The 24,603-nt window shown below is 39.7% G+C and overlaps 1 protein-coding gene across 2 annotated transcripts in view; it reads left to right on the top strand.

Moving 5' to 3' along the window:
- Positions 1 to 24,603, top strand: part of LFR (ARM repeat superfamily protein) — a 43,927-nt gene that overhangs the window by 13,918 nt on the left and 5,406 nt on the right. For both annotated transcript variants that reach the window (XM_077389320.1, XM_077389321.1), the window contains exons 2-4: positions 13,696 to 13,865; positions 14,061 to 14,203; positions 14,347 to 14,600. In XM_077389320.1, coding sequence (XP_077245435.1) covers positions 13,696 to 13,865; positions 14,061 to 14,203; positions 14,347 to 14,600 — 567 coding nt within the window. The remainder of the gene's footprint in view (positions 1 to 13,695; positions 13,866 to 14,060; positions 14,204 to 14,346; positions 14,601 to 24,603) is intronic.

Raw genomic sequence — 24,603 nt, 5'->3', positions numbered from 1 at the left:
ATAAAAGAGAGTTTGGGGGGAAGAAACCCTAACTTTTGGAGAAAACCATGCAACCCTAAGCAGCCATCCACCTTGGGCGTTCTCCCTTGACGTCAAGGGCGCCTCCTCCTTGGCTGACCAAGGTACTCCCTCTCCTTGTCTCTTTCTTCTCCCTTCTCTCTTCTCCTTATCCTCTTGTCGTCTTCTTCCTCATCTATCATCTTCTTCTCTCTTTTTTCCTTCTGCCATTTCACAAATCTGTCCCCTCTCCTCTACGTTTTCTTTACTCGACATCCTCACTATCCACGATATCCTTCTTCTTCTAATTCTTCCCCTCCTCTCTCTTTCTCCTTTTTTCTATCTCTAGTCTCCCTACGCCTCTCGGTTCCACCATATACCCGTCCGCTCTTTCCCTCATCTTCTCCCTCTCCCCCCTTCCCTTATTGCATCCACACTCACCTCCGTTTCTCGTTCCATCTCATCTACACTACTTCCCTAATTTCCCCATATCATATATTGTTTCAAATGCCGCAACAGTTCCTTGGACGGATCGTGTTCATGTGTTTCTCCCCCACACTCTTGTGCCGTCTTATGCATGAATTTGAGGTTGATGGGCTGCTCCTTTCGGGTGAGACATTTCCTTTATTGTATTGGTCCTATTTTATGTTCTTTGTCATCCCTCTTACTGACGCCAGACGGACCCGCGATCGACGACGGTGATAACGATCAAATAAAAAAAATAACAAAAGATAATTGTGGTGCTCAAAAGCTAACCCACGTTGGAGGCAAACTCCAATAAAGAAGTGTAAAAAACACCTTTTCTCCACAAGAAAAGAACACTTCTCATTCAATACTTTAATTGTCCAAAATCAAGCTACTCATTACATTCTCATCCTTACATATATAATGGACTGATTTCCAATTACATCAATAGGAAACAAAAACAATAACTTATTGATAAACGTGGCAGCTAGTTGGCTTCTTTAGCAACTTCTAAAATCCCATTAGGCATATTCCTTAAGGTGCTTGGAACCCAAAAGGAAGTTGTTGCTGTCCATAATATTTAATTGGAATCATCCGGTTCACATGATGGATAGTTGCTATTTCAGCAACATAAAAAAAGAAAAGAAAAAAAGATGTCCTCTTTAAAATAAACCCAAGTAGAATTAGCAATACATGCTATTTTCCATGGTTCCATGTCTAAATTAAGGACAACAAAATTCCGGTAAGAATAATAGAGGTGACTGAATTCAAAGAGGAGTATGACGATTTGAGAATGGAAAGAAGAAGGTCACGATATTGGATTTGAGTGCCAATTTGAGATGACTGTAGATGGAGTAAAAGGAAACTGACCAAATACAAAGATCCTAAATTAATCTATTAGGAGAGTGGAAATTACCAAACTAGAGACTACTAATCTAAGACAAAGTAAAATTTAGGAACTTACCAATAAAACCCACATTCTCGGAAAGTTGTCAAATTCAATCAATTTAGACTAAAGAGATGCTTCTGCATCACTTACCCTTAGGGCTGCTACCCTTATACCACCCCCGACCCTTTGACATCCATTACCCGACATTGGTGGTGATTTGAACCCTAGATCTATTTTCTTTGGTATGATCAGTTAGCATTCAGATTTTATTTGTTACATCCATTTATTTTAGATATCATGTTTTCTTTAATGTGAGTTGTTGTAAACAATAAATGCTTAATGTGGAATCTTTTGCTCATTGGGGATTATTTTAAAGGCTAATCTGAAGAAGTTTTTCCATTGTTGTTGTTAGAGATCTACATGATGATGGTTGAGAGATAGAAGGAAGGGAGAAGAAGTATGAGAGAGAGAGAGTGTAAGAGACAGAGAAGGAGAAACTATTGGGGGAGGAAAAAGAGGCGTCCGAGAGAGAGAGAGAGAGAGAGAGAGAGAGAGAGAGAGAGAGAGAGAGAGAGAGAGAGAGAGAGAGAGAGAATGTGTTAAACATTCTCTCCCCTTACTCCATATATATATATATATATATATTTTGTGGACAAGGATGCCCTTCACTTGACGTTAGTACATTTAACACTCGCCCTCAAGCTGGAATGTATATATCATACATTCTAAGCTTGTTATAAAAATCTTTCAATTTTGCACATCCCAATGGTTTGGTAAACATATCCGCAGGTTGATCTGCAGATCGGGTAAACACTGTGCAAATCTCATCACTCTGAATTCGATGACGAATGAAGTGACAATAAACTTCAATATGCTTGGTTCGTTCATGGAACACTGGATTCGTTGCAATATGAATTGCCGCTCTATTGTCACAATACAACTGTGCTGGAGATGTCGATGTGAACCCAATCTCTGATAAGAATGAGTGAAGCCATATTAGCTCCCCACTCGCATATGACATAGCTCTATACTCGGCTTCTGCACTTAACTTGGACACAACATCTTGCTTTTTACTTCTCCACGACACCAAATTACATCCAACAAACATGCAATATCCTGTCGTTGATCTCTTGTCAGCAGGAGATCCTGCCCAATCTCCGTCACTGAATCCTTCTACTTTTCATGTCCATATTTTTTGAAGCACGATCCTTTACCTGGCGTACCCTTTAAATATTTGATGATCTGGATGACAACGGCCCAGTGGGAAGTACGTGGAGCACTCATAAAGTGACTAACCATACCAACTGAAAATGATATGTCTGGACGGGTGAGCCAAATATATTAGTTTCCCAACCAGTCTTCTATATCTACCAGAATCATTCAGCAACTCTCCTTGATCAGGAAGAAGTTTAACATTTGGATCCATAGGGATAGCTGCAGGTTTCACCCCCATTGAGCCTGTCTCCTTTAAAATGTCCAATACATATTTCCTTTGTGATAAGGAGAGACCTTGACAAGAGCGAGCAACCTTAATACCAAGGAAGTATCTGAGCTGACCCAGATCTTTAGTAGAAAATTCACCTTGGAGAAATAACTTCAGATTGTGTATGCCAGACTTGTTATCTCCCGTAATTACAATGTCATCAACATACACTATGAGGAGAATATAGCCAGAACTAGATTCGTGACTGAACACATAATGGTCAACAGCACACTGCTTCAGCCCAAAACGCAATGCCACAGTAGTACTAACAACAGACACAACGAGGCAACAACACCTTAGCCAACAAACACAAGGAGACGATCACCAACAATAACCACTACAGCACCGCACGACGAAACAACAAAAAGAGGCTATAACACGCGTGGCCAACCATCCACAAGTAATTCACCACAACTGCGCCAACACAACCACCGACAATACAAGCAACATATGAACCATCCAACCTCATCAAACCACCACCACCAACAACAACTAAGGTGCTGATTGAAATCATGGATAACAGAACGAACCATGAATACCGCGAACCACAAGTTTCGTAATAAAGATATAAGATATGATTTAGATCATGGGTAAAAGGGAATAAAGGATCGGAATCACAAACGAGGAAGAAAGACGAGAAAATGGGTTTAGGATTTGGGGAAAAGGGACCGAAGGTGCTGATTTTTGAATAGGACAAAAACTAGGGTTTTGTGAATAAGACAAATTTTTTTTTTTTGGGGAAAATGGTTGGGCGAAAATGAAGAGGATGAGGTATGGGATTTTTGATTAAAGTTTGGGTTGGAAACCCCAAACGGTTAGGGCTGAAATAAAAAATCCAATGAAAAATTGAAAAAAAGAGGCACGAAGAAGAATAAAGAATCTTTATTGTTGATGTGGATCTCTCACACCATCAACTCTGATACCATGTTAGAGATCTACATTATGATGGTTGTGAGCATGGTTTAAAATTTTGGTTTCGGTACCGGTTTCGGACCCCTGAAATTTGGTAATAATTAAAAAAGCTTATTTAATTCATTTCGAAATTCAGAAAATTTCGGACCCAAATTTTGAAATTTCGGCCGAAATTTTGTAACATTTATTTTTATTTTTTTTAAAAAAAATTGCATTTTCTCGAAATTTCGGACCGAAATTCTCGAAATTCTGAAATTTCGGACTAAAATTCCAAAATTTCTGCCGAAATTTGGTAAAGGCCGAAATTCGAAATTTCGTCAAATTTCGGTTTCGGTCCCCACCGAAATCTTCGGATTTCGGTCATAATTTAAAACCATGGTTGTGAGTTAGGAGGGGAGAAGAAGTATGAGAGAGAGAGTAAGAGACAGAGAGAGAGAAACTATGGAGGGAGGAAAAAGAGGCGTCCGTGAGAGAGAGAGAATGCGTTAAAAAACATTCTCCCCCTTTACGCCATATATATATATATATACATATATATATATATACATATATATATATATATATATATATATATATTTTGTGGACAAGAATGCCCTTCACTTGACGTCAGTACATTTAACAATTGTTTATTAAATCTGATTGCTTATCTGATTTTGGTATGGTTTGGCTACTTTTAAGTGTGAAATTTCACCCATCAAGCTCCTAAGTTCTCCATAGTTACTCGCGAACCTCCGGGTTTGCACCATCCATGCTCTAGTGTCTTCTTCCCTTGCTATGGGGGTGTGGAAGATCCATGCTTCCCCTTACTTGTGCCTTCTGGGACAACATGCTTGGATAAATTTTTATGATCGATCATCTGCGTAATAAGAATTGTGTGATCATCTGTGTTGCATGGAATTGGATTTGCGTGTCGGGATCCGACACGGATTCGAGGTGTTGGATTCGACAAACACCAAAAAGTACGATTTATGGATTTGGTAATTTTATTAAATATAATAAAAAATTGAAATTGAAATTAAAATATTAAAAATTTAAACATATTCATGTAAAATTTGAGCGTGGGTAGTCGAGATGTTAGAGTTTTTATTACGAGGCAAAAAAGAAGGGGGAAGTGGGTCTCGATGTTTGAGGTAGGAAGGTCGTGGCGTTTCATTAAGAGGGGGTTGTGCTTTTATAAAAAAAAGTTCTGAAGAAAACGCGTTTAAAGGAAAACTATACATGATTCACATTTTAAAAGAGATAATGTGTCGGATTCATCTAAAAATATAGGATTCGTGCGGGACATGACTACGACAATAATCTAGATGTGTCCCACGTGAATCCAACACAGAGCCGCATGTCGAAACGTGTCGACACGGATTTGGGATAGGGTGGCGAAGAATCCATGTAACACTGGTGATCATTATCATATGTTGCTTGTGTATATTACCGAGGAGACGGTTGATCATCTATTTTTGCATTGCTCCTTTGTTAGAGAGGTTTGGTCCATCATTTTTGCCATCTTTGAAGTGAGTTAGGTTATACTGCGTCATTTCTACAATCTCGCCGTGTCTTGGGATTTTGCTCTCTGATTCTGGAGAGGAAAGATCCTTTTGCTTCTCTCTTTCAATAGCTCTGAGGTTGGTCTGGGAGGAGTAATTGTAAGATTTTAAGGGTCCTAAGAGGTGTTTCATGCTATTCAGGGTCAGATCCTCTCTTCTATTATCACATTGGGGTTTTTGTAGAGTTTAGTGGTTTATCAAAGTCAGATCCTTTAAATTTGTGGGACATCATCCGAATGAGCTCTTCTCTTAGGGATGTATTGTCGCCTAAATGGTCTATCCTGGTCCCTGGCTTCATAAGTTGAACTTCGACGGTTCAAGCTAAGGAAGTTCAGCCTGGCTCGTATTGATGGAGTTCTTAGAAGTGGTATTTCTTGGGCTTTATGTAGGCATATTGGGGCCATGGTTCAAGGTTTTGGTTTCGGTATGTGTTTCGCTCGTGACGGAAATGGAAATATGTCAGTTTCGATTGAAATTTTGGTAGAGATTCTATAAAACTACGGAAATGCATGGAGACCTGCTAATGATAGACATTTAAGATGAAACTTCAAGAAGTACTAAAATAAGCACAAATATACACTAAAAAACCATCACATAAGCAAAAAAAGCCATCTATGATGGTTTAAAAACATTGAACATCTAGTGACATGGGTTGTCGTGCAAGTCCGGTAATTCAGTACATAGTACATACTATATTTCACTACATGTAATTCATATAAATATTTATATGTAATACGTACGTCACATTTAGCATGTAATTCATATAAATATAATTGTATAACAGATACTGTTGTAGTATACAGTTACTGTTTTGGTTTCACTATTCGTTTTGGTTTTGATACGTGTTTTAATGGGTATGGAAACAGAAACAGTTTTGTCTTTTTGTGTTGGTTTCAGTGGAAATTTTAAACTTTGATTGGGGTTACCGACTCTAATGGTGCGGAGTTCCTCTCCATCAAGAACGAGATTCGTCTGGTTGACTTGCTCCTTGACTCCCTTGTGGTACAAGGGTATTCACTCAATGCCATTCATTGGGTTAGAGATGACACCGATTACCGTTGGAGGTTTATGGATTCTCTTGATGAGATTCTGAACGTTGTGGAGGGGCATTCACTTTCATTTCAGCACGTTGTCTGGTAAGTTAATGAAGAGGCTGACACACTGGCTTTTAGTGGGGCGGATAGAGATTTGGTTGCTGTTTTTTATAATCTTCCCCATGAGGGTCTCTTGTCTTATTTTCTTTTAATTTTTTTTTTAATTTTATTTTCTGGTTTGTTGCATTTGACCATCTCGTGACGCAGATTGTAGGCCCAATAAGAGGCATATTTGCCTATTAGGACTTTTAGGGATTTGTTTCCACGTTATTTAGTTTATAGGATTCTTATTTCCATGTTATTTAGTTTCTTGGATTTTATTTCCATGTTTTTAGCTTTAGGGTGTTTATTTTCCATGGAATTTTATTTCCATTGCCTATATATAAGCCTTATGTATGGAACTTTAATTAGTTTTTGGATGATTAAACGAATCAAGAACTTCTCCTCCAGATTTCTTTCTTCCTCTATTCTTCTCCTTCTATTCTTCTATTCTTTCCCTCTTCTTCTACTACTATTCTTCTATTTCTCCTCTTCTTTTTTCTCTTCCAGTTCTTCTATTTCTTTTCCCGGTCCTACATCAATTTGGTATCAGAGCGAAAGATCCAAGCCTTCGTTTGCTTGGAAAAGATAACATCCCGACCAATCCCCTCGTTTGCTTTCCCATAAACACCACCCAACCAATCTGCTCTTTTGCTTTCCATCTCCATCTTTGTCCTCATCTCCGCTACGATTCCTCTTCCACACCCATCCCTAAAACTCTTAACACCTAGCCCTAGTCGAGCCACCCCTTTTCATAACCTCTTGAAACCTTAAATCAGAACCCCACGCCCCTCCTACCGTGTAATCCACCACCGACATCCGTCGCCCCACGTCTTCTTTCCCGCACGATCCCCATGTTCTGCCAGTGCCGTGCGCACCATAGCCGCCCGGCCGCACCCCACTCTGAGGTGTCGTGAAGAAGGTAACTCACAGAGATTATTTTTTTGTATCTAAGAAGCTTGCTTGGAGGAGAAGAAATAAGACTCTTTCCAATAATAAAGGCAGTCAAAAAGGTCAGGTACTGTGAGACTTTTACAAAAATAAAAGAAAGGTTACTTTTAGTGAAATAAAAGTTAAAGTGGTGGCTAAGATTGATATTGGGGTAGGAGACTTGTCCAACACTCTCACCATGGACTGTTACCATAGTTACACGTGACTTGTTTTTGTTAAAGTTGCTTTGGTAACTTTTAGGAAAAAAACATCAAAGTAATCTCTTTTTTTTTGAAATGGCACAATATATTAGATTAGAACGGAACCGAGATGGTCCAATTACAAAGAAGCAAATAAAAATAGAGGAAACAAATAGAAAAACAATGTATCTCAAGGCGGAAGATCGTCAAACCACTCCAAGTACTGCCTATTCACACTAGACTTTGCCAAAGCATCTGCTTCTTCATTAGCTGTTCTTCGGATATGGAGAAAGGAGATCGATGAATTAGCCACCCAGTCAGTAATTTCATCAAAAAAACTAAGAAATCTCCAAGGAGGAGGAGCTAGACCCGCAAGCCATCTAACAACATTTGAGGAGTCCCCTTCCATTATCACCTTATCAAGCAAAGTTCTTTCCACATGAAGAATACCGTAGTAAGCTGCTTTCACTTCAGCCTCCGAAGAATCAGATATTCCATTTGGACCAGAAAAGGCCCATTTCACAGCACCATCATGATCTCTCAACAGCCCTCCAAAACCTGAGGCACCAGGGTTCCCAAAGGATGCCCCATCCACATTTAACTTACAGAATCCCTCAGGAGGCTGAGCCCATTTTTGAACAACCTTGGACCTACACACCCCTTCCTTACAGATTGTTTCCCACCTCTCCCATAAATCATAGGCTAACACGAATCTAAACAATGAGGTACTCTTAGCCCATTGAATAGAAAGAGCAATGATTTTCTGGAAAATGGAGAAAGCAGAACTGGCTTTTCCTTCAAATACTCTTCCATTTCTTTCCTTCCAAACTGACCACCAAAGAGCTAGAAGGCAAATTTTCCATAATGCTTTCCTTTCTTCTTCCAAGGAACAAAGTCCCAGCTTTCCAATTGAAGGGGAATCGACTGAGGAAAGACCCAATTAATGCCAAAACCTTGCCAAAATTAAACCCCATATTTGCCTTACTATTTTACAATGGAGGAACAAATGGTCTATAGATTCACCGTCCTCTAAGCAGAGAGGGCAATGATCAATAAGGAAGAGACCTCTTTTCCTCAAGAACTCGATAGTTTGAATTCGCCCACTGCAAACAGACCAGCCAAAGAAGGTCACTCTGGGGGGGCACTGAAAGGACCATACCTTAGCCACCCAAGAATCTTCCCCCTCCGGAGCCAGCTTAGAGTAAGCCGATTTGACAGAGAAAAAACCGGAAGAGTTCCACATCCAAATCCTTTTGTCCTCACTTGACTTCTTTATATAGCACTTCTCAATGATCTCAAACAATGCAGAGAGAGCCTCTAATTCTCTGTCAAAAAAGTTTCTTCTGAATTTCGGGCACCAAACCACTTTGTTATCCACACCCTTTCAAAGCACTCACCCACCATAGCATCCTTATCCGCAGCAACCCTCATTAACTCCGGGAAAAGGATCTCCAAAGCTTCATTTGCACACCAGACATCTCTCCAAAATTTGATACGATTACCAGAATATACTTTAAATCAGCAACCCTTTCTAAACTCGGATCTTAGTTTCAAAATATCCCTCCAAATAGTCAGGCCTTTTCTTTCATAGATATCATCCGATTCCCAAGAGCCACTAAGAACCCCGTACTTACTTCCTATAACTCTAGCCCACAAAGCCGAGCGCACCTCCCCAAAGCGCCAAAGCCATTTGCTCAACAAAGCTGCATTGAAGCCTTTAATTCTCCTAATGCCCAGACCACCCTTCCTGATTGGTACACAAACCTTCTCCCACTTAGTCAAAGGAATGCCCCTCTTCTCACTCGAACCCCCCTACAGGAATCTTCTTTGAATCTTTTCAATCCTCAATTCAACACTAACTGGACATTTAAAGAGAGATAGAAAATATACAGGGAGATTTGCCAGAACCGCCTTTATTAGAGTCATTCTGCCTCCTTTGGACACTAGTCTTCTCTTCCAGGAATCCAATCTTTTTTCAAGCCTTGCTACAATAGGTTCCCACAAAATCTTACTTGGTCTTCCTACTCCTATAGGCAAACCCAGGTAAGAAGAAGGAAGAGATTCTACTTTGCAACCCAAGGATGCAGCGCACTCTCCTGCATCAGCTGAAGACATGTTGAGAGCGAATAAACTTGATTTTGAAAAGTTAGACCTCTGACCTGTAATCAGCTCATAGCATCTGAGGGTTGCTTTAAGATTCTTAACTTGAGCAAAGTCCGGCTCACAAAAAATCAACGTATCATCAGCGAATTGAAGGATCGACACCTCTACCTTATTTCTTCCAATTCTGAAACCTTCAATCAAACCCTTTTCACAGCTTTTCTGAACTAACTTGCTAAGAGTTTCTGCCATGATCACAAAAAGAAAGGGAGACAAAGGATCACCTTGTCTCAATCCTCTAGACGATTGAAAAAAACCTTTAGACGTACCGTTGATCAATATAGAAAACCTGGCAGAAGAAACACAGCGTCGAATCCAACCTCTCCAAACATTCCCAAAACCCATTCTGCCAAGAAGATAGTCCAAACAATTCCACTCAACCTTGTCAAAGGCCTTCTCCATATCTAATTTACAGACCACCCCTTTTTCTCCATTTCTGCGATAGTAGTCAATGGCTTCATTGGCAACGAGGGAACAATCCAAGATCTGCCTCTTGTCCACAAAAGCATTTTGACTATTAGAAATTAGCAAAGGGAGCACCAATTTGATTCTATCTGCCAATACCTTCGCCAGAACCTTGAAAAGACAACCTATAAGGCTGATTGGTCGAAAGTCTGTAATTTTCGAAGCTCCTTCCTTCTTGGGAATTAGGGTTATAAAGGTAGCTCCTGTTCCTTTATCCAGATGCAACCCCTCGTGAAACTCTTTGAAGAATTTAAGAATATCACTCTTTACTGCCGACCAACAGGCTTGGAAAAAAGCCAAACAAAAACCATCAGGCCCAGGGGCCTAATCTCTTGGCAGAGAGAAAAGAGCCTTTTCAATCTCCTCTTCCCCAAAAGGAACTTCCAATTTAGAGCTATCTTCTAGGGATAAGCTGCTAAAGGCTACATCCTCTGGAATAGGGCGGGATAAATCCTTTGAAGAATAAAGATTTGAATAAAATTCAATAATAGCAGAGGAAATACCCTCCTTTGAGGACACCATTTGGCCTCCTTCGTTAATCACCACAATTTTATTCCTCCTCCTCCTGGCACTAGCTATAGCATGAAAATACGCCGTGTTCTTGTCCCCTTCAGCCAACCATCTTACTCTGGACTTTTGTTTCCAGGAGATTTCCTCATGCAACAAAATGGTCTGATATTCTTGCTTGATTTTGCCCAACTCTTCACGCTCCTCAATCCCCCCCCAGACCGCTATCTTCTAACGCAACTAGCTCAGATAATCTAGACTCCAACCCTTTTTTCTTAGCAAGCACCTGTTCTTTCTGAACTTTAGCCCACTCCCTCACCTTATTCTTCACAAACCTTAATTTCTTTCCAATAACTACATCAGCTGGCCCTTCAAAGGAACGCAATCCCCATCATTCACCCAGAGATTCCTCCATTTTTTGGAATTTCTAACCATGCTATGTCAAATCTGAAAGGGCTGGGGCCCCAAGACTCCCAACTAGGGTCAAGTAAAATGGGGCAATGGTCCGAAACTGAATGGAGTAGAGCCTTTTGAAAAACGTCCGGGACCATCTCCATCCACTCCGAAGAAATAAAAAATCTATCAATCCGACATCAAAGTAATCTCTAACCCCCACTTTCCTCCCTTGGCACCCTTTCTTTTTGAGCTATTCACATGACAGATATGTATCTGATAAAAGAACAAAAGGAAGAACAACAGCCCCCTTTTCTCCCCTTGGACACCCTCCTTTATGTAAATAATCAATTAACTTATAATATAAGGTCATTTTCATGCTCCTTTTTTCCGCGTGAACCACCCCCTCATACTTAAGTGGTCACATGACCACTTAAGAGAAAAAAAGAAAAAGAAAATTTAATAGAGAAGAAAAGAAAAAAAATCAGAATTTTCCCTTTTCTTTTTTCTCTTACACGCTCTCTCGTCTCTCCATCTCGTTTTATCTCTCCACTCGAGCAATTTTTGCTCGAAATTTGGCTTCGCCATCAACACAAAAGTTGTTTGGGATAACTTGAGGAGTATATTGAGCCCACTCTCAGCCCCCGCCAGTGAGCGCAGGCACTACTACTTCTAGCAATTTTGGCCGTCCGTCCGTTTTGGTTCGATCGTTGAGATCCGCGATAGGTATTGCATTCCTTTCGACATGACAGACAGATCAGACGGTTGATTTTATTTTTCGATACCGATCCCAATGGCTCCACCATTTATTCCATATTTTAATGGGTACGATCATCGATATTTTCATGTTTATATTTCCTATCACTATTATGAGGATGCATGTTTACAGTGGATTGATGTTCTGGACGCATATCATGAGTACTATGCCTATGATCGCCGAATGACCATCTGTCGAGCCAGAGAAACTGTAAGACGACAAGCCCAGTCGTTCTGGATACGCACGGTGCATGAGCATCCTGTGGAAGGAGAGCCTCCATTTTATCGATGGGAAGAGGTTCGTTATGAGTTTATGAGTACTTATGCAATATTGGCACATCAGCACGCAATCAGATTGATGTGTGAAGAAGCCCCTGAACGAAAAAAAGCCGCTCAACGTGAAGAAGCCACTTGATGTGCACAAAAGACCAAAATTGAAGCAGCAAACATATATCTTGAGCGTCACATGCATGAGTGGGATTTGCAGAGCCACTTAGCTACTTCTTCTCCCCTACCACCTGTTGATGATGTTAGTTCTTAAAAAGGGGAGAAGGAGTTTGCTAACACTACTGAAGAACCGCATGTTGATCCAATTGACATTGTGGATGAGACCATTATAGTTGTTGAGCCCGAGATTATGTCAGATATAGAGTCCATGATGATAGATACAAAATCAGAGATGGAAGCTATAGGGCCAGAGAGTTCAGTGACTGATGAGGCATTGCCAGAGCATGCAGAGCATGAGCAGTTCATTGAAGATGCCAATTCCATATCAGTACATGAGCACAATGACATGATTGATTCTACGGTAAATGTTCCGATTGAGATGATTGTGGAGGTTGAGACAGATGATTTCAACCTGACATCCTGACATGATCGAACTAGATATGGTTCTAGCGGATGACTTTATTATTGATTTCATTGAGCCTAATCAGAAACCAACGGATGTTGACCTTGTAGAGGATGGTCATGGATTAGTACTGCCCATAGCTATCATGCCGATCCAGGAGGAGTACATTGCTATATTCCCAGCCAGTTTACTTCTTCAGAGTGATTTGTGTTCTTATGATTCTACATGGGTGATTTCTTCTCCATCGCTTCACCGACAAATTCTCACGGTTGTCATGAGTATCAGACATCAGGTGTGCCTCTCCGACGGATTACGACTCATACTGCTTCAGTGGATCGTCTACGTATTTGATCTAGACGGACTTGAACTCGAGGGCGAGTTCTTTTCAAGAAGGGGAGAATAATGCAGATAGTAGGCCCAATAAGAGGCATATTTTGCCCATTAGTATTTATTTCTATGTTTTACATTTTAGAACTTATTTTCCATGTTATTTAGATTTAGGGCAATTATTTATTTTCCATGGAATTTTATTCCATTGCCTATATATAAGCTTTATGTAGTAAAGATTTTCAGTTTTTGGATGATTAAATGAATTGAGAACTTCTCCCCCAGATTTCTTTCTTCCTCTATTCTTCTCCTATTTTTCTGTTCTTTCCCTCTTCTTCTACTTCTTCCATTCTTCTCTTTCTCTTCTCTTCTTATTTTCTCTTCCCTTTCTTCTATTTCTCTTTCCGGTCCTATATCATCTCGGTTAGGGTCCTGCTTTGGCTTTCTCAATAAAATTCTTCATTATTTGAGAAATAAGTTTCCAAAATAATTTATCACTCACTATAAGTTCACTATTGTATGAGTGGTTTAAACTTTGTGACAATCTTTGTTGTGATCTCCAAGCTAAATACCTGCTCATTTGTATCATTGACATTGCGAAATTATTTCTGCACTCTGTATATTTTTGTTAAGAATGCAAATAATCTGTGGGTGTTTATCTCACTTAGATGGATCATTTTCTTTCAGATCAAAACAACAAAAGGATAGTCCTGGCCCTTCAAAGTGGGCTTAAGAGTGAATTGACGTGGGCATTAAACACCCTCACTTTGCTCTCCTTCAAAGAGAAGGACGAAATGCGGAGAGAGACAATGCCACTCACTAAAATACCTGGGTTGCTTGATGCTCTTCTTCAAGTTGTAGGTGTTATTATTTGATTTTAGTCACATTTTTCTTCTACTAAAGAACTTCGCAGATGAAAGCAATATGTGGGCATTCACTTAAATTCAGATATATGTACTGTTAGGTTCTTCTAACATTATTGGAGCAACAATAGTAATGCTTGCTGGATTACTTATTCCTTTTTGAACAAAGATTTTTTTGTCATAACACAGATTGATGACTGGCGTGACATAGCTCTTCCTAAAGACTACACAAAGCCATCTAGGCTCAGATTGTTGGGTGTAAATTCTTTAGTTACGGGTTTTGGTAATGCGTACGAGCAAATGGGCCCAAATGATACTCTCTCCCATCTTGGGTAACCCTATCTGCTTTCTTCTATTCTTTTATGTTTATTACCGAGCTTGTAAATCCAATCATTTTTATTCCAAGCATGTATCAATGGGCCTTGGGTTGTCCCATCATTGGCACTTATCGACTCTAAGCTAACCTTTTTGGCAGCCCTGGAACTGGTTTATCCAATACAGATGTCTCTGCTCGTAAAGGCTCAAAGAATCGTTCCTCGGAGTGGTGGTTTGAAGAAGATGGGCTGTTTAATCTGGATGAAGAAGGACGAGCAGAAAAACAGCAGTGTGCTGTTGTGGCTTCAAATATTATCCGCAACTTCTCTTTCATGCCAGACAATGAGGTTATTATGGCCCAGCATAGGCACTGTTTAGAAACAGTCTTCCAATGTGTAGAAGATCAAAATACTGGTGAGAAAAAAAATCTCTGCCTCACACTAGATTTGTTTTATTATCTGTACCCTCTGGTTTTATTACTGTCAAGATCTAGTTTTCCCACTTACATGCATTGTTTTGAAAATCTTACAATTTACGATTCAAATCAAATCTTAGGCATAACAATTTGAATCCCATGATTGAATCTTAATTTGTATGAATCTTACGATTTTCGATTGAATCTTATGATTCGATCGTAAATCGTACGATTCATGCAATTCATGCGATTTATTCAAATTATGTTTATATAAAAGAAAATAGGACTTTATTTCGAAAGACCTCATTTCTTTTCTACATTACAAGAAGAAAGACCTCATTTCTTTTCTACATTACAAGAAGCCTCCCCTCATTAGAAGGAAGAAGACAAAGAAGTAGTAAGAGTTAGAACGAATCAAACCAGTGAAGCACAATGCATGTGATTGAGGGCATTACTTACATCAGGTGGGAGACGACTATAATGAGGACAACACCGACGACTCTATTCTTTTATGATTGATATTTGTCAAATTTGAGACTTTGAGAATTGATATGATCTTGTGTGTTTTTTTATTTTTAAGATTATTATCCAATATGCATGGGTTTGGATGAGAAATAGATGATTTGTATGTGTTAAGTTTGTTAGCAAACAATTCATATTACGACATTGAATGGCTAATCATGGTAGTTTCTATTTGAAATAAAGAATTTGGATGAAAAATGAATAATTAGCTTTTTTTTTTGTTTGATTTGTTTATAATTTTTTTTTTATCCTAACATCATAGGTAAGAGTAACTATGAAAATGATGAAATTGGGTAGGGCTATGGGGCCTGAAGGTATTCCTATTGGGACTTGGAGATGCTTGGGTGATGTTGGTTTGGTTTGGTTAACTAGATTATTTAATAATATTTTGAAGACTAAGAAGATGCCTGATGAGTGGAGGAAGAGTACATTAGTACCTATTTATAAGAAGGGAAATGTTATCAGCACTACTGTATTTTGATGAGGGCACTCCTCACTTTATTAAAAGTACGGTATGGCGCGCACCATAGGATGATCCAAACTGTCCATTAGATGGGCCACAGCCTAAATAGGTTGTGCCTCAAAAATCATTTCCATAGGTTGATCTTAAACCTCCGATCCGAATATTAGAGGGTTGATCCTAACCCTATATAGATCGGAGGGTTAGGATCAACCAATGGAAATAATTTTTAGGGCACAACCTATTTAGGTTGTGGCCCATCTAATGGATGGTTTGGATCATCCTATGGTGCGGGCCATAGAAGCAGGAAACGCCTAGGGTAGGTGGGAAACGCGTTTCCGAAACGGGTACGAAACGTTTTTTGGAAAATGGTGAAACGCCTGTGAAACGCGTTTCCCATTTCTTGGAATTGTTCACTTCCATGGAAACGTGTTTCTTGGATTTTAATACTTTTAAAGGGTATATTTAAACCCCCTTTAGTTTTCTGTGAACAACCCTATCTAGTTTAAAGATAAATACACTAAAGAGGGCTGTCCTTATCAATAAATGTGTTACCATCACATTTATGTGTTTCACTAGCGTTTCCTTTAGGTTTCACGTACGTTTCACTAGCATTTCCTTTAGGTTTTCCAAACGTTTCCATTGCGTTTCCCAAGATGTTTCCTAATACGTTTCACATGCGTTTCTCTATCGTTTCCCGTTTCTCGTTTCCCCTTTGATTTTTTCACGCGTTTCACGTTTCCGTTTCACGTTCCGTTTCCCGTTTCCGTTTCCCGAACTGGCAACTATGGTGCGGGCCATACCGTACTTTTAATAAAGTGAGGAGTGCCCTCATCAAAATACAGCAGTGCTGATAACATTTCCTTATTAGAATAAAGGGGATATTCAGAGTTTGCATCAATCACCGAGGAATTAAGCTAATGAGTCACACCATGAAGCTTTGTGAGAGGGTAATTGACTATGTTGCATGGATTCAGATTCGCGTGTCGGGATCTGACACAGATTCGAGGTCTTGGATTCGACAAGCCCCCAAAAGTAGGATTCAGATTCGGTAATTTTTAAATAAAATAAAATTTTCAAAATTAAAAATTTAAATGTGGCTATATATGTGTGTGCATGTATATGCATATGTATATATATTAAAAATTGAGGAAGGGGTTGTGCACTGGGGTTTTTATTAAAGAGTACGAGCTGTGCTTTCGTATAAATTTTTTTAAAAGAGACAACAATGAATCAGATTCGCCCGAAAATAACAGGGTCCGTGTAGAAAAGAGACAACGATGAATTTGATTCGCCCGAAAAAAAAACAGTATTCGTGCGGGACACGGCTACGACAAGAATCCGGGTTTGTCCTGCATGAATCCATGTCCGATTCGCATGAGGAGACGTGTCGACACAGATTCGGCATAGGGGGGCAAAGAATCCATGCAACATAGGTAATTGAGCATAGACTAAGAAAAGAGATTAAGGTGTTAGAGAATCATTTTGGCTTCATGCCCGGACGATCGACTATAGAAGATATCTTCTTGAATAGGCGGTTAATGGATAGATTTAGAGAAAATAAAAAGGAGCTTCATATGGTTTTCATTGATTTGGAGAAAGCATATGATAGGGTTCCCAGGAGTGTTATGTAGTGGGTCATTGAAAGGAAAAAAATGCCTACTAAATATGTTGTTATGATTAAGGATATGTACGATGGAGCAGTAACTAGTGTCAGAACTACGGATGGCAATGTCTAGTGAGTTTCCAATTACAATAGGACTGCACCAAGGATCAGCTCTAAGCCCTTATCTTTTAACTCTAGTTATGGATGAACTTATGGAGGGTATCCGGGACGAGATGCCGTGGTGTATGTTATTTGCAGATGACATAGTATTAATTGACGAAACCAAAGCAGGAGTTAATGCTAAGTTAGAGTTATGAAGAACTACTTTGGAATCCAAAGGTTTTAGATTGAGCAGGACTAAGACAGAGTATATGGAGTGCAACTTTAGTAATGTAAAGAGGCGGGGCGGGGATGTAGTAAATATGACTGGATAGGAGGTACCTAAGAGGGATATCTTTCTCTATCTTGGTTCAATCCTACATAAGGAAGGAGGGATTGAAGAGGATGTTAACCACATAATAAGAGTAGGTTGTTTGAAGTGGAAGCATGCTTCAGGAGTTCTGTGCTACTGTAAAATACCTACCAAGTTGAAGGGAAAGTTTTATAAGACAACTGTGACGCCAGCCATGCTGTACGGCTCAGAATGTTGGGCCACCAAGAAGCAGTATGTGCATAAGATGAGTGTAGCAGAGATGCGAATGCTTAGATGGATGTGCAGCCACACAAGGTTAGATCGAATTAAAAATGAAGACATCCGTAAAAAGGTGGGGGTAGCACCAATTGAGGAGAAGATGAGAGAGCACCGCTTAAGATGGTTTGGGCATATCCAACGTAGGCCTTTGGATGCTCAAGTGATAAGAAGTGACTCATGCCAAGTTGATGGAGTAACAAGAGGTAGGGGCAGACCGAAAACGACTTGGGTAGAAGCATTGAGGAAAGACTTGGGGGCTAGGAACATAATAGAGAACATGACCTTAGATAGCATAGAATGGAAGAAAATGATCCATGTAGATGAACCTAACTAGTGTCAAGATTAGACTTAGTCAATTTGAGCCGGGTAGATCCTTTCACCTTCTTCATGAAAATTTTCTAAAGGATTCATTTGCCGACCCCAACTAGTTTGGGAGAAAGCCTTAGTTGAGTTGAGTATATATATATATATATATATATATATATAGGCATTATGTATGTGTATGTTGCCTAAGGGCATAATGGTCATTGTATATTCTCTCTCTTTATAATTTATATATAAATACATTAGTGAGGGGGAGAAGACCTAACTCACCTTCTTCATCTTCATTATCTTCTCCCCTTTCTTCTCTCTAACATGGTATTAGAGTCAAAGGTCTCGAGTTCAAACCTCTGTGATGTAAAAAAAAATCCACATGCAATGGTCGGCCCAAGGTGGGACCACATGTGCCACATGTTTGCCAAGTGGGCCACACGTGAGGGGGAGTGCTAAAGTATAAAAGATTAAATATCCTGGAGAAGCAAGAAGCAAAATGTGGTACCCAAGTCCAATGTCGAAGCAGAGTATCGAGCCATGTCACATACTGGCAGTGAGCTTATCTGTCTTTGATCACTCCTGTTTGAGATTGGCCTTTCCTCATCATCCCTAGCTCAGCTATACTGTGACAACAAGACAACTATTCATATTGTGACCAATCAGGTCTTCTATGAGCGTACGAAGCACATATAGGTGGATTGTCACTTCATACGTCACAGGATATGCACTACTTTCCCTCGGTCGGTAGACCAACTTGCTGATGTTTTAACCAGGGCCTTAAGCAAGGCTAGACTTAGTGATATTTGGACCAAGCTTGGAATGCTCAATATTTACATTCCAGCTTGAGGGGGAGTGTTAGATAGGCTTTATATATGTGTATGTTGCCTAAGGGCATAGTGGTCATTGTATATTCTCTCTTTATATATAAATACATTAGTGAGGGGTAGAAGACCTAACTCACTTTCTTCATCTTCATTCTCTTCTTCCCTTTCTTCTCGCTATATATATATATATATATATATATATATATATATATATATAGAGAGAGAGAGAGAGAGAGAGAGAGAGAGAGAGAGAATAGAGTTCCTAAGGTGTCACCTCATATAGCTTATATGAGGTGGCGCTCACAAAACATAAGGGGCCCACATTTTTGGGGTGATCCAAACCACTCATTTGAAAGGCCCTTAGATGGATATGGTGCCTACAAAAAATCAGGTCCATAGGATCATCCTAACCCTTCCATTTATGGAGGTTAAAAATAGGCAAATTTATGGAGGTTTATACCCATCCATTTCAACCTCCACAAATGGAAGGGTTGATGGGTTAGGATGATCCTATGAAGTTCATTTTTTGGGCACACCCTATCTATGTGAGGGCCTATCAAATGAATGCTTTGGATCATCCAAACAAAGTAGGCCCCTTATGTTTTTAAGCGCCACCTCATATAAGCTAAATGAGGTGACACCTTAGGAACCCTATTCTCACACACACACACACACACACACACACACACATATATATATATATATATATATACACACACACACACACACACACACACACACACACACACATATATATATATATATATATATATATATATATATATATATATATATATATATATGGGGAAAGTGATTGTGAGCGGCCCCTCATATAAGCTTATATGAGGTGACTGCTAAAAACATGGTGGGCCCACATTTTTGGGGTGATCCGAGCCGGTCATTTGATAGGCCCTGACGTAGATAGGGGGTGCCCAAAAAATCAGCTCCATAGGATCATCCCAACCCTACTAATTGTGGAGGTGAAAGAGGGGGAAATGGGTGGGTATAAATTTGCCCACTTACCCGTCCATTTTCCCCTCTTTCACCTTCACAGTACGAAGGGTTGTGATGATCCTATGGAGCTGATTTTTTGGGCACCCCTTGTCTACGTCAGGGCCTATCAAATGACCGGTTCGGATCACCCCAAAAATGTGTGCCCACCATGTTTTTAGCAGTCACCCTCATATAAGCTTATATGAGGGGCCGCTCACAATCACTTTCCCCTATATATATATATATATATATATATATATATGAGGAAAGGGTTCCTACTAACGTTAGCATAAAACAAGTGTGGGGCCACATTGTTGGGGTGATCCTAAGCATTCATTTGAAAGGCCTCATCATGGATGGGATGTGTACCAAAAATCAGCTTCATTGGATCATCATAGGATGTCCATTTGTGGGGGTCAAAATAGACAGATTCTGTTTGTCCACTAATCTGCCCATTTTTTCACCCCACAAATGGACACCCTCAGATGATCCAATGGAGCTGATTTTTGGTGGACACCCTATCCATGAAAGGACCTTCCAAATGAATGCTTTGGATCCCCCCAACAATGTTGGCCTGACCTTGTTTAAGCTAACGTTAGCAGCTAAGCTTATATATATATATATATATATATATATATATATATATATATATATATATATATATATATATGAGGAAAGTGTTGGTGAGCTTAAGCTCACCAAACTTATGGTGAGCTTAAGCGCCCAATCACATGGGGGCCTACTTTGTTAGGATGATCCAAAGCATTCATTTGAAAGGCCCTTGCATAGATGGGGTGTGTACCAAAAATCAGCTCCATAGGATCATCCTAACCCATCCATTTGTGGAGGTCAAAATGGACAGACATTATTTGTCCACAAATCTGCCCATTTTTGTCCTCCACAAATGGAGGGGTTAGGATGATCCTATGGAGCTGATTTTTGGTACACACCCTATCTATGATAAGGCCTTGCAAATGAATGGTTTGGATCACCACAGAAAATGTGGGACCCATGTGATTGGGGAGCTTAAGCGCACCATAAGTTTGGTGAGCTTAAGCTCACCAACACTTTCCTCTATATATATATATATATATATATATATATGAGTATTGATATGATACCCGACCGTGAGATTCACAAACCACCTAGCCCTAGCCCTTGTTACTTTGATGGTCGGCCACCATATAATTTCTCGTATATATATATATATATATAGAGAGAGAGAGAGAGAGAGAGAGAGAGAGAGAGAGAGAGAGAGAGAGGGCTGATAACGTTAGCTTAAACAAGGTCGGGCCAACATTGTTGGGGGGATCCAAAGCATTCATTTGGAAGGCCCTTTCATGGATATAGGGTGTCCACAAAAAATCAGCTCCATTGGATCATCTTAGGGTGTCCATTTGTGGGGTGAAAAAATGGGCAGATTAGTGGACAAACAGTATCTGTCCATTTTCACCCTCACAAATGGACATCCTATGATGATCCAACGAAGCTGATTTTTGGTACACACCCCATCCATGATGGGGCCTTTCAAATGAATTCTTAGGATCACCCCAACAATGTGGCCCCACCCTTGTTTTATGCTAACGCTTAGCTGCTAACGTTAGCAGGAACCCTTTCCTCTCTCTCTCTCTCTCTATATATATATATATTCTCTCTCTCTCTATATATATATATATATATATATATATATATATATATATATATAGAGAGAGAGAGAGAGAGAGAGAGAGAGAGAGAAAACGGTTCCTACACACATGTGTAGATAAGTTATCTACACACTAGCTTAAAATACAGTGGGGGCCACATTATTTGGGTGATCCAAACCATTCATTTTTAAGGCCCTCTCATAGATAGGGTGTCCACAAAAAATCAGATCCATAGGATCATCCTAACCATTCGAACTTTGGAGGCAAAAAATGAACTAATTTGTGAAGGTTTAAAGACATCCATTTTACCTCCACAAATCGTAGGGTTGGGATGATCCTATGGATCTGATTTTTTGTAGACACCCCATCTATGTGAGGGCCTTTAAAATGAATGGCTTGGATCACCCAAACAATGTGGGCCCCAACTGTATTTTAAGCTAGTGTGTAGAGAACTCTCTACACATGTGTAGGAACCGTTTTCTCATATATATATATATATATATATATATATATATATATATATATATATATAGAGAGAGAGAGAGAGAGAGAGAGAGAGAGGAAAGTGAAGCTACACCGCCGGCTTAAAATACAATGGGCCCACATTGTTTTGGTGATCCAAAGAATTCATTTGATTGGCCCTCACATAGATAGGGTGTCCACCAAAAATCAGCTCCATAGGATCATCCCAACCCTTCAAACTGTGGAGGCAAAAATGGACAAATTTGTGAAGGTTTTTACACGTTCATTTTTGCCTCCACAAATCGTAGGGTTGGGATGATCCTATGGAGCTGATTTTTGGTGGACACCCTATCTATGTGAGGGCCAATCAAATGAATTCTTTGGATCACCAAAACAATGTGGGCCCATTGTATTTTAAGCCGGCGGTGTAGCTTCACTTTCCTCATATATATATATATATATATATATATATATATATATATATATATATATATATATATAGGGAAAAGTGTTTGTGAGCTAGAGCTCATATATGCTTATATGAGCTAGAGCTCACAAACATAGGAGTGCCCACATTGTTTGTATGATCCAAAGCATTCATTTGATAGGTCCTCATTCAGATAGGGTGTGCCCAAAAAACCAGCTTCAGAGGATCATCCTAAGCCTTCCATTTGTGGAGGTTAAAAATGGCCAGATTTATGGAGGTTTATACCCGTCCATTTTAGCCTCCACAAATGGAAGGCTTAGGATGATCCTATGAAACTGGTTTTTTGGACACACCCTATCTGTATGAGGGCCTATCAAATGAATGCTTGGATCATACAAACAATGTGGGCCCTCGTATGTTTTTGAGCTCTAGCTCATCTAAGCTTATATGAGCACTAGCTCACAAACACTTTTCTGTGTGTGTGTGGGAAAATGATTGTGCGCTTGAGCTCATATTATGCGCTCGAAGGGACAAAACTCATGTCGGCCCACATTGTTAGGATGATCCATAGCATTCATTTGAAAGGCCCTTACATAGATAGGGTGTGTACAAAAAATCAGCTCCATAGGATCATCCTATTGGACAAAGACTATCCAGAAATCTGCCCATTTTGCGCTCCACTTTTGGATGGGTTAGGATGATCTTATGGAGCTGATTCTTTGTACACACCCTATCTATGAAAGGGCCTTGCAAATGAATGGTTTGGATCAGCACAAAAAAATGTGGGACCCATATGTTTGGGCCCTCGAGTGCATATAAGCTTATATGCGCTCGAGCGCACAATCATTTTCCTCTCACACACGCGCACACACACACGCACGCACACACACATACACACACATATATATGGGAAAAGTGTTTGTGAGCTAGAGCTCATATAAGCTTTATATGAGCTAGAGCTCACAAACATAGGCGGGCCCACATTGTTTGGATGATCCAAAGCATTCATTTGAGAGGCCCTCATATAGATAGGGTGTGCCCAAAAAATCAGCTTCATAGGATCATCCTTACCCTTTCATTTGTGGAGGTTAAAAATGGGCAGATTTATGGAGATTTATCCCCGTTCGTTTTAACCTCCACAAATGGAAGGGTTAGGATGATCCTATGAAGCTGATTTTTTGGGCACACCCTATCTATATGTGGGCCTATCAAATGAATGCTTTGGATCATCCAAACAATGTGGCCCTCCTATGTTTGTGAGCTCTAGCTCCAACCCTACCCATATCACAAACACTTTCCCATATATATCTGAATGAATCTTATGATTTACGTTCTGATACGATTCGACCCCTATTACGATTTACGATTCGATTTAGATTTTCAAACATTGCTTACATGTATTAAACTTGTTTCCTTTCCAAGTGTGGAGCTGCATCGGAAAGAAAATAACCACAGCATCCTGTACTTAGGTCCAATCTGTTGTCTAAGTGACATTTATAGATTTCATATCCTCTCCTCTAAGACCTGCCCGTTGATGGAATTCTCTATTTGAAACCCTGCTGCTCAACTAGATCACGTCACACTGGAGAAAAGTTAGCTTCCTTCAAGGTCATGGGCATGAGACCTTTACCCTTATGGGTCAAAACATTTGATTAGCTGCTCATTTCCTTGTGGCATCTCTCACGGTAACCAATTTCCTGCCCGTAACTTTCTGTTGAAGTGTTCTGAGCTTCATGTGATTTCGGTTTCCATTACCATTTGTAAAGTTTTTCTAGTGAAAATGCCTTTAATAATGCAGATGAGAACAATTCTTATGCAAGAATTTATACAAGTTTCAAATTAAAATCTTTTTGCAAATTCTACAAATAAATTTACCATTAAAAAAAATTATTCTTTTTGCAATTCCTTCATTGCTTCGCTGTAATTCATCTGCTGCGGCCCACAGAAAGAATTTTCAGAAATTTCAACAAAATCAGCAGGAAAATTGAGAAGATTTAGAAGACAATGGGATCTAGACCTGTTTGTATGGCAACTCGAAGAAGAGAACTCTTAGGAT

This window comes from Tasmannia lanceolata, unplaced genomic scaffold (genome assembly GCF_043159265.1).
Source record: "Tasmannia lanceolata isolate RefF3 unplaced genomic scaffold, GAP_Taslan_0.1 ptg000008l, whole genome shotgun sequence".
Taxonomy (NCBI): domain Eukaryota; kingdom Viridiplantae; phylum Streptophyta; class Magnoliopsida; order Canellales; family Winteraceae; genus Tasmannia; species Tasmannia lanceolata.
This window is presented reverse-complemented; position numbering and strand designations above follow the sequence as displayed.